Source organism: Silurus aristotelis (genome assembly GCF_946808225.1).
Source record: "Silurus aristotelis genome assembly, chromosome: 4".
Taxonomy (NCBI): Eukaryota; Metazoa; Chordata; class Actinopteri; order Siluriformes; family Siluridae; genus Silurus; species Silurus aristotelis.
In genome coordinates, this window is record NC_139577.1 from 15613880 (window position 1) to 15625287 (window position 11408).

General features: G+C 40.3%; 2 protein-coding genes across 2 annotated transcripts in view; one reads left to right on the plus strand and one right to left on the minus strand.

Annotated features, from left to right (window-relative positions):
* Positions 1-654: 654 nt before the first annotated feature.
* On the minus strand, positions 655-4136 carry znf503 (zinc finger protein 503). The gene is made up of 3 exons (XM_083539011.1): positions 3993-4136; positions 2958-3713; positions 655-2539 (listed from the first exon to the last, which is right to left on the minus strand). The coding sequence occupies exons 2-3, from the start codon at positions 3210-3212 to the stop codon at positions 1133-1135; spliced, it is 1662 nt and encodes a 553-aa protein (XP_083395137.1). The 5' UTR covers positions 3213-3713; positions 3993-4136; the 3' UTR covers positions 655-1132.
* A 4307-nt stretch (positions 4137-8443) lies between these two features.
* lrmda (leucine rich melanocyte differentiation associated) overlaps positions 8444-11408 on the plus strand; it is a 255668-nt gene continuing 252703 nt past the window's right edge. Inside the window, exons 1-2 of the mRNA XM_083539321.1 lie at positions 8444-8713; positions 9065-9165. Coding sequence (XP_083395447.1) covers positions 8672-8713; positions 9065-9165 — 143 coding nt within the window. The 5' untranslated portion in view covers positions 8444-8671. The remainder of the gene's footprint in view (positions 8714-9064; positions 9166-11408) is intronic.

Genomic DNA, 11408 nt, shown 5'->3' on the forward strand with positions numbered 1-11408 from the left:
TATGTAATTTATTATAAATATGTATTAAAAGTCTAAGAAATGCAGCTTGTCTGAGAGGAGTGAATAATGTGTTGTGCTCCATTACATCTAGTGCTCAGTGAGCAGACAATAAATAAGACAATTTATAAACTCAGATAAATGCACTAATTCAGTAAAATTGCTTTACTTGCCATTTATATGATCAAGTTTTCACAAATGTTATTTCACTGTAACATTATGTATGATATTAAATTGCATGTAGCTACGCCTCGTTCCAGTGGAAGACAAAAACATACTGGGAATTGAATCTCGTGAGCTGTTTTTCCTAAACGTTTTTAAATACTGTCAAAAGAAATACAAATAGTTGGAATAATTTTTTTTTCTGTGTTGTCGTCCTCTGTTATGACCAAGACTTTTTATTATTTTTTTTCCTTTTAGCGTTTTATTGCATATTTTATTATCAGATAAAGGAGGAAAAACTTTTCGATTTTTATATCAGTTGTCATACAAGATATTTACTTGTTTGCTATTAGATAATTTAGTTAAAATGTATGCTAATTTTTTTTTTAATGATTTGTCATTCTTTAAGAATATTGTGCACCTAATGGATAAACTCTGGGTAGACACGTGTAATGTAAATTGTATTTGTCGTGTTAAAGAATACTGAAGACACAATTATGGAACAGAATTGTTTCTTATTTTTTTTTTCCAGAATACATACAAAAAAATACCAATTCTCTCTCCATGGTATACGCCTGAAAAATAACGGCAATTTAAAATGATGCGGACAATTTGGGCTAAAAAAAAAAACAAAACAAAACAAAACATGCAAATGTAAATTATTTCCTTTTTTCCAATGAGACATTAAATAAGAACGAACAATATACAATCATAGCAATTTCAAATGAATGTTGAACTGAAGAACCCCTATTTTATTAGTACTCTAACATGTGTTTCACTTTTACCTACTGAGATTTAAACATAATGCACTTCTGAGTTTGCTCAAATAGTTTTTTCCTTTATGTATTATTGTCCGCTTTAAGCTGACATAAATAAATACAGTGGAGTCCACGGATCCAGTCCTTCAGTGGCGCGTTGATAGAAAAGTCTTTATATTTCGAATCTTTATAAGCTCTAAATTTTGGAGTCCGTTTTACTGATAGCCGAGAGCTGACGCTGTGGTGAGTCTCTGGCCGTACAGTGCATATGGAGAATAATAAGGGCCGGTGGCTGCGGGGACGGGAACCGGGGCACCGGGAGTAGGCAACGGGCTCTTCGAGTACGGATGATAGCGACTGCTTAGTCCGAGCGCGTGATGCGGGCTCCTCAGCGCGAGCGTCCCGGGACTTCCAGGCGCTCCGGACGGCGGCATGTGCATGTGGCACGCCATGGCCGCGGCGGCTGCGCTGGCGAGGGATGACGAGCTCGGGTAACCCGAGATCAACTTTTCGGCGCCGGTGAAGGCTGTATGCGTCCGCAGATGGTTAAGCAGTTCCTCTGAGGACGAGAAGCGCTTGTCGCACGGCCCGTTCGCCGACACCCAGTTGCACACGTGAGGCAACGGGTCGTTAGGGAGCATGAAGCCATACGGGTACAAAGGGTGTCCGCCGAAAGACGGTGGCGTGGAGTGCACGCCGTGCAAAGGGTGCGTCGGGTACATGAGCGGATATCCGGACTTGAGGGCCGCAGCGGCTGAGTCGTGCGTGCACGAGGCACCGGCCGCGCCCGCTAAGTGACTGGCACAGTGATAACTCAAGCAGTACGGGTCTCTACAAAGGCTGGCAGACATGATGGACGGTGGAGAAGCCCCGGCTAATGGGCTCGAACCGGCTTTGCTTGCGCCAAACTGCGCGTTCACCAGACTTCCGCCGTGGGGCAAGAAGTGCTGCGGGTAGCCCGCGTAGGCCCCGGCTAAACTTCCTGGGTAGGTCATACCGGCGGGGGGTAAAGGGAAAACGGTCTGTCCAGGTTTGTACGGAGAAACGGGTGCCACAAGTCCGGAGCCCAGCACAGCTGCAGAGGAAGCGCAAGACACCGACGACGATTCCGAGGTAGCGGCCTTGGATCCAGACGTGCTCTCCTGGTGCTGGCTGACCTCCACGTTAATTCCAGCACAGCTCACGCTTATCCTGCTGTGGCTCACGCCAGTAGCTCCAGAGCCGTCCGTGCTGCAGGTTTTATTACAGTCAGCGTCTTTCTTTTCATCCCTCTCTCCTTTGGCCTCGGACGGCATCGGGGAAGCTGAAGTGCTGGAATTCGGGCTGCCGGTGCCGGGAGTGAACGGCTGGCAGGTGGCGCTCGGCACACGGAAACCAGATTTCTCCCCGCTCGAAACCCCAGAGGACGAGTCCTTCTTATCTCCTGGTTTGGAGTACGGCTTGAAGCTCGATTTATCTTCCACGCCGATGTCGCTCAGTTTTAAAGGACCGGACTTTGTCTCCTTCTCGCTAGATCCGTTCGATGTAACCGAGGAGAGTTTGGATGAAGGCGGAGGGTCCGGTTTCCCGATCTGAGAACACGTTTGCGCAAGAAGAGCCAGCGGACTTTTCTTCGCGTCTAGCTGCAAGAATGAACAAAAAAAACCCAAAAAAAAAACCAGACAAATTAAATACCGACATATTGTGATCGCAATAAATACACGCATATTACAGAACGCACAACAGCCTCATATCCTGAACTACAGCCCATGTTTGTGTTGTATTTATTTATTTATTTATTATCGGAAAATAAAGTGCGAGGTATCGAGGAGCACGGAGTCAAATGGAAAACTGACTGTGTCAGGAATATATTTCTGGAACGAGCAGATATAAAACTGAAATCGATATAAACCCAACAACAAATATGCAATAAAGACACGATGTATTATTGTAGTCTGTAATTAAGAATAGAGAAGCCATTTTCCTACAGCGCGTGCCAATATATTTATTTATATAGAAATAAAACCATCTGATTAAATCAATAAAGAATTCATGTCTTACCTCGATTGGACTAACCGGAGTAGAAGGTAAAGGTTGGAGATACTCCGGGTGCAAAATGTGTCCCGTGCGTGCCGTCAGCATTTTCAGAACCTTGATGGGAAGTCGCTTGGCTTGCCGTAAAGGGTCCGTTGGAGGGACGGGATGGAGGAAAGGCTTGTTGATGCTCGCTGAGCTGTTATTCCGAGAACTGCAGCTTTCCCAGGCTAGATCGGTATCGCTATTTCTTAAAGCAGTAGCAGAGGGCGATGTGCTCATGACCCAATTCTCATTTATTCGGTTGGCGTTTCGCTCGTCCTATGCATCAGTAACTATTTAGAAGCGATCTTCTTCGGGAGGAGAAAAAAAAAAAAAAAAAAAAAGAATATAGACCAACGCGTATAATCCGTTCGCTCGTGGCGGAAAGCAGCCGCACAGCGCGAGGCTTATCGCCGATCCGTAGCTGCGCGTGACACCACAGGCATTGCGCGTTCTGCTCTTCCTCCTTCCGCAGCTCCACGCGCTACTCCTCCCAGCCCGAGAACTGGCCGAAATTTTCACTTCAAAAGCAACTGAATTAGTCTGAGATTAAAGCCCTTGCCGCCTTCCAATCAAATGGGACCCCGAGGTGATTGGAGGGTCAAGGGGATGTGACGTTCTCCTTTCTCCAGCGCCTCTATTTTGACAGCTTGGGGGTGGAGAGTCTGGAAAATAGTTTGCTTCTTGTCCACGCCGCACTTTCAAAACCCGCGGCCGCGCTCGCCTTTATTTCTTTTAAGGCTAAAATAGAAACACACCTCGTATTACATCCTATGGTTATTTATTTGTTTATTTGTTTATATCTATTTGCTGAAATCAAAATATTAACCATAGGTTTGCTTCAAAACAACCAGGTGTGTAAGTTTTCTAAATACCTTCAAAATAATAAACAAATATCTCGCTCCTCGCACTGGTTGGAGCTGTAGTGTTATACATTTCTCTTGTAGAATTTATTAATTTATAATAATAATAAAAAAAAAATAAAAAAAAAACACCTTAAATGTTGTGCGTCTCACTCACGTTTCTAAAACGCTGTCTCCCTGCATTGCGCTTTTGACAGGTAGTCAGGTGTGTACCAGAAGATCAACGCATGGTGTTTGAATTCCCCAATCAGACACGCGTTGACAGGAGCAGACCAATGCAGTGATAGAGGGATGGGAATGTCACATGTTTTCAGCATAATATACACCGCCCTTCTATTTCTATCCCAACCCCTCAGTCAACTGTCAATTCTGCTCGACCGCAATCAATCAGCTATTTGTCAGTCGCTGTCAATCCTGTTGCTGATTTATGTCAGCTCTTGTAGCTGATTACAAGCTGCGGGTGACTGAGAAAAGGGCAAATGAAAAAGAAGCACCTTGGTACAGAGACATAATACGAGCGGCACAGTGCTCTTGTCTTATTCCGCTTTGGAAGAGAGGAAATGCAAAACCAGATTGCGGGGAGAGAAAAAACAGATGGAATTCAAGCGTGTTTATATTTACTCCTTACCGAACCAGAGTAAGTATAACTAAAATGCACCAAGTATTTTTTTAAATCTCAAACTTTGTTATATTGCATCATTTGTTTGTTTACATTCGAGGAAATTTGGTGTGGATTGTTCAAACACTTGATATTTTTGAAAAAAATGTTTTTGGAAAAAAAAAGAGACACTAATAAGGTGTTTGTGTTGCTGTAAAAATCACAAACTGTTTGTTAGATCGTAATTTGCGCTTAAAATAGGGTTTCCTTTATTTTTATTTATTTGTATGGATTTGTTGTAACATATATACTTCTGTAATAAATTGCTTTTGGATCAGAGAGTTTGATTGTGTGATGTTCTTGAGTACTGAGAAGAGGAACAGCACCAGGCCTGTTTTCATCCAGGTGCACAGTGAGGGGAAATGCACGCCTTTCTTTTGCTTCAGTATACAGTTACACAAGTCTTCCGCTTTCGGGTATATTACCTCCATTTATTTTTTTTTGTACAGATGAACGCGTACCTGAATTTTGAACTCGCAGATAATAATTACATGCATGTCACCTGAGGCACTGTATCAGTTGGAATGTAATAAAAGGAAAAAAATGGGCCTGAAGTTTTATATGTATGCATGCAACAAAATGATCAAAACGTTCGGCAGAAAGGAGGAGGGTGTATTTTTGAGGAAGAGAAAGTGTGAGAGTACTCGAGAGTTTTTCGGGGGAGAGAAAAGGCTCTGACCTCTTCACCGCTGATTGCGCTAATCAGGGCTGAGGCTCCGGGCAGCTTTTCAATGCGCTGCGTCTTTCATCTCCCACTGGATGGAGGCGCTCAATTAAAAGCCTATCAGTTTGTAAGTAAATCAACGCCTATCAAAGTTGTCACATCAAACAAAACGATTATTATTGCAACCCGCCCCCGCCATTAATCTCTTTTCGGCGTTAATCCGGTTGACAGGTCATCTCGGAGAGCAAGAAAACCTGGAGTGGACAGCCTTCAAGCGAAGCCTTCAGATAATCCTTCAAAACCAAATAAATAATTATAAGCAATGAATAATAAATGCGTATTTTCTGTAAAAGTCCCTCTTTTTTTTGTCTTCAATGTAAAAACTCTTTCCACTTCATTCAGTGCATTAAAATGAACTTTTATCGAATTCTATATATGTATATTTTTTATATCTATAAATTATATCTAAAGCAGGTGAATTTAAATTTCATAATTTTAAATAATTCAAGTTTAAATAGAATTTAAATCATGAAATTACTTTATTTACAAATCACAAATTTTCGACATCAAAGTTAAATGGGACGGTAAGTGTGTAGTTATTTATATTTATTTTTATTTTATATATATATATATATATATATATATAAAATTTACTAAAGCATATTTTTTTTGTTATTTCAAACACAAATGGATCAAATTTAATATACATAGAGTGTGTGTGTATTTTCTAGATTTGGATTAGAAAATTCATTTCGCATCAGAAAACACTAAAACCCAAGCGTTCAGATGGCTCCCCTCCTCTCGGGCATTTAAAGTGCGGCTGAGGAGAAGCTCGCAGCTCAGCATGCAGAGATGTGTGTGATGGATAACAGGGCTGCTGTTCTTCTGCAGGGTCTGTCACTGTGGGACACACTGCGTGAGTTATTAGGGCAGAGAAGGGCAGCCATAAATTTCCAGCGCCAGGCAAAAACTCTCTTTATTGTCTGCATGACGAATGGGCTTCTGAAGCAGACACCAAATACTCGGTATTACCCTTAAATGGGAACACATTTTTCAAGGCCATAATTCATGATATTTAAATAGAAAGTTTTAAACGTTTCCATATATTTCACGTCGGTGACATGTTTATGAATCGGTCTCTCTCTCTCACCCTTTCTTTTCTCTCTCTTCATCTAAATATAACTATTTGCAGCGGCGAGTAGAGTGGACTTGATCACGCGGACACGCGGAATAAAGCGAAAAGGTGAAAGATTTCCATATGCAAATGTGAAGGAAAGTTTGAAATGAATCTGATTGGTCAGATTGCGGGACAATAGATGTAAACCCGTGTATTAGTGTTTAAGGGTCATAAGATCGATTAAACCTGGGTGATTTTTTATTTCTATATATATATATATATATATATATATTTTGCTTGAACATAAAGCTAATTATAAATTGAATTTATTTAAAGTAAATTCGTGATACCGAGTTCAAGGTTTGTTTCTTTTTTTTCCCTCACGAGTGAATTATTCTCACTTTCCTGAAAAGATCTTCAAATCGGAGCGTTTACTAATAGATAACACTATGTAAAATACGTTACACGAAAATACAAGGAAACAAATCCTTAAAAAAACAACTAACAATGAAGCACATTACCTGATATTATAAGGCTACAGTGCTCCGAAAGGAAACAATCATAAAAAACAACTTTTTTTTAACATATAAAAATCCTTTTCTTTCTCTTTAATAATAGATTTATATTCCCAAAAATGAACTATACATTTAGACAAACTTACTAAGGTTAAGTTGGATCATTAAGCTTCTCCTTTTACCACTGTAATGCGGGCGGCTCGTAACCCGCAGCGCAGCCTGCACTCTTTTCTGCTGTGTGCGCACTCCGGCACTTCCGCCTGTGGGAGGAGCCAAGTGACGCTCAAGAGCACGTGACCAGACACCTACAGTGAAGAGGCGGGGCTAGCATCCAGCACCAGACTATACATCTTGAAAGGATCATAAAAACAGAGGAGAGGTAATCGGCATATAAATAACCAAATATCTGGATCCTGAACCAAAGTCCTTTATGAAAAAAAGGCGTATAAAAACAAACATTATAAGACAATCAAAATGTTAACATTTTTCAAAAGTTTTTTAATTAGTTCCCCATACAAAACACTGGCTTTAAAATATTTGGCAACATTGGAATTGATGCTTTATTAAGAGTTTTATGTCCTGGAAAAAAATAAAACTCTGGATCACTCCCTATAGGTTGAAAACATGCAACACACTAAATGCAAAATATTTCAGCCTTCTTTATAGCTGTCATTCTGGATGCAGGTAAATTTCGCTGTTCAATACAAAATAGATTCTCAGTAAGGGGCAAATCCAGACCCTGAGATCAATATTGAAAAAACACGTTTACAGTTTCTATGTTGATCTGGAAGGGTTCTGATTTGGTTGGAAGTGTTGTGTTGGGTCTGAATCTGGTAGAAGTAGATTCGACAACAAAGTTTTGTTGTGAAATATCCTGGTACTCAGCAGAATTGATGATGAAACCATTATTCGAAAGAGCCTCTAAACAACCACTGACATCTACAAAACACAAAACTCAACTTTCTTTGGATCCAAACCTATTTAGTGGTAAAACAAGTTGTTGGTGTTCATAGTCAAGTCTTGTTTGTGTGTTAGAGCAACAATACACAGTTTCTCATATTGATAGAATAGAACATTTGATTAGTGTGTGTATTGTCATATAATTGGTCCTATTTAGTTTTGGTAAAACACACACACACACACACACACACACACACACACACACACACACACACACACACACACACACACACACACACACACACACACTGTTTTTATTGTAAAGAGAAACCAAATGTCTCAACAAGTTCAAACTTCTCATATAAATACACATCTGTCAGGATGCCCAGGCACCACCACCACCAGCACCACCACCACCACCACCACCACCAACAACAGTAACTGGTAATCCTGGTGTAATTTAAACTGTCGCTGAAATATAGCTATTAATTATAATGTTTTTGTCTATATTTAGCTCTTCAAAACCTCATGCAAAACTGAAGTCTGTAGAATGATAGTCTGACTCTTGTAGGCAGAGCTCTCATACTTTGCCTCATGCTTGGTCTACTGCAGCCACTCCTGTAGCAGGGCACACTGTATTTTCAACCCACCGCATATTTGTCCAAAAGACATTGCTTTCTCTGTGGACAGATGTCCCTGTCCCTGTCCGCATGCACAACACGTGATAAACTGTAGCGCATGAACACGCACGAGGCTGCTTTGTGACTTGAACGCTGGCGCGCGCTTCCTTCTCAGATCAGCTGACTCCGGGCATGCGGAAGAAGTACGTTAGAAACGTTAGCTGCCGAGAAGCAAAGAATCAACAACATCAACAACAAAGTAACAATTCGGAAAGTTTCGACTAGGGAAAGTGTAAAAGAGCAGGTTTGTAGCAGGGGTGCTTTTAATATAGTACACGTTTCAGTGCTGTCAGAGAGCTGGAATGGCACACACCGAGACAGGGGTTGTTGTGAATGGAACTCAGGTGAGTAGAAGAAGAGACGTTTTGGCATTGCATACTTTATGCTGTTTCTCTAGTGCAACATGGCTTGTTTTTTTTTCTTCTAAGAACAAATAAACTAATTTCCACTGCTTTGAAGAAATAAGAAGTGACATGTTCATAGAAAAGGCAGCAGTAACAATATTCGGCTCATAAGAGCATCATGAGATTGCAGATGAGCTTCCAGGTACAGCAGTGATCAGGAATCTATAACTATTGATGAAAGTCTAAATACTAAAAATCTATCACTAAAAAGCAGCGAAAGGTTATATGGACTCTAAATCAAATTCTCTTCGCTTTGTCTTATTGCAACTTTTTGTAATTCTTGAATTAAAGGTGTCCTATATCGGACATGATTGTGAGCTCATCCCAGAGTTCCTTGCAGCCAATTATGGAAGCTCTGCAAAGCGACTTGATCTTAGCTTCAACCAACTCAGGTAAGGTGTCTATAACACTACGACACGCAAAACCTAATGCATTACTATCGCTCAGACAGTCACAGTTTGATTGTTGTGACCTTGTAAGGTTAAAAGGTGAAGCTGCACTGCTATGCCAAGTGTCACTCGCTGTCTAGACACTCGGCTGCTGAGTTTTCATTAAGGAGCTGAATATATTGTTCGAGTGTTGTCTTGAACCTCTACGTTACTCCCTGTTTTTTAAGTTTACTACAAGACAACTCTTGTTTGGTCCACATCTGTTTCGTTATTGCTCTGCTGTTACACCATTTCTTTGCAAATGCAATGTTATTGCATTCATTTCTTTTGAAATTCTTCGCCTCTGTTTGTTTGTCTGTCTACACTCATGGAATAAAACAGTACTAGGATAAAAATAAATGTTGACAGGCTGGTGCTGACATGTCTGTATCTTATAATATGTATCTTTCACTTGGAAATGATGTCATTTATTTTTTTTTAATCCTCTCAGCAGGGTGGATCTCAATCAGCTACATAGGTCAGTTTATTAGGAACAGAAGTTTGGGCATCGGTCTGGTTTAGTGTACATCGGCACACTGATGACTAAATTTTAAAACATAAGTACATACCTACATTTTCAATCAACAGCACTGTCGTTTAGCAACAACAGGCAGAGTGAACCTTCCAATTTTCTCATCATTCACTGCAAAAACCCAAACATATAAAACACAAGATTTATACGTCAGATAAAGGTTTTAGCTTTATCATACGGTAATAATACATCAAGGATCCTCTTTGTTCTGGTGGTGGAATGAACTTCCCCTAGATGTCCGAACAGCAGAGTCCCTGGCTATCTTCAAGCGACGGTTGAAGTCCTACCTCTTACTGAAACACTTAAATTAGCACTTTCAAAGATTGCTTTGTTCAAGAGTCTTATTTACCTTAAGTTTGTAATCTATTGTACCAGTGTAGATTTATTCATTGATAAAGACTCAAAGCATTTTTGTACATCACCTTGGACAAGTGCATCTGCTAAATGCCACAAATGTAAATATGTGTTTCTGTCATGGTACGTCATGTTAAATTATAGGCTAGATTGTGGATCTTTTAAATCATGAAACACTTGAAAGTCGTTAGACTCAAATGTATATTGAGTTGATAAAATAATCACGTGCAAACTACAACAAATATAAAGTTATCGATGAAGTTGGCTGAGAGTTCATCAGGCATTGTTTTGAGTTGAGAAGCTTTGCAAAATATGACAGAATTTCTAGTAAGGGATCATAATAAGCATCGAGTATGCTCACTGGTTTTTGTCGTTCGTTGTGGGATTTTTCTTTGGGGAGCAGTTGCTTGAAACCTCTGGAAGGGTTTTGTGATTAAGGGAGCCCGTAAAATGGTCGAGTCCCTGGTCAGTGTTCTGAATACTGAAACAGGGAGCTGATTGAGACGTACCCATAGTGTTCCTTTATAATTATTTACGATAAAGATGAACTTGGTATAATAGTAAAGCTTTATGCTGGAGGTATGAAAGGTGAAATATTGAGTGCAACCGCAACGAGGAGGAAATGTACTAGTAGTACCCAATGTATGGTTTATGATTATCTATCTATCTATCTATCTATCTATCTATCTATCTATCTATCTATCTATCTATCTATCTATCTATCTATCTATCTATCTATCTATCTATCTATCTATCTATCTATGTGAAGTCTCTTACTGTCAGACAGCATACTTAAGAACGTTTACCCAGATGACAGCACCATCACAGGATATGAAACATTTGACTCGGCCTACCTGCTGCGCATGTAGACACAGTTTTGCATTAAGTGCAATTTAATATCTGCATTATGTGCATTATGTGGTTTGGAATGTCATCGTGGCATCAAAGGGCTTGTGCTCAGGGCTGGCATGCTGTGGCTGTATGAAAGGTCTGATCAATAAATGTGACATGTTAATACCGAGCAAATAGTATAAAAGATTCCTTTGACAGGATATGAAGAAGCACCTTGTGGCAGGCGGGGAGGCGAATGCCATTTCACCAGCAGGACTAGCAAAGTTGATCTGACAACTAAAAGAGAAGAGATGATGGTTATAAGGTGCTTTTGTTTCAGACTTCTTTTCTTGACCTGTCAGGCCTTTGAAGGACTCTGAATGGGCCTCTCTTTGTCATGTGAAAATTGTCGTCTTGAGGCAGTTATCTATGCTGAAAATGTGGATTCTTTCGTTTAATTGATTCGCCTTGCGCTCAAGACTGTCAGATT

Bases quoted from the DNA above. Each gene is read 5' to 3' on its own strand.
- znf503 (XM_083539011.1), bottom strand. From the start codon at position 3,212: ATGAGCACATCGCCCTCTGCTACTGCTTTAAGAAATAGCGATACCGAT. The intron at 2,540-2,957 runs GTAAGACATGAA...TCATTCTTGCAG, and splicing joins CTCCGGTTAGTCCAATCGAG to CTAGACGCGAAGAAAAGTCC.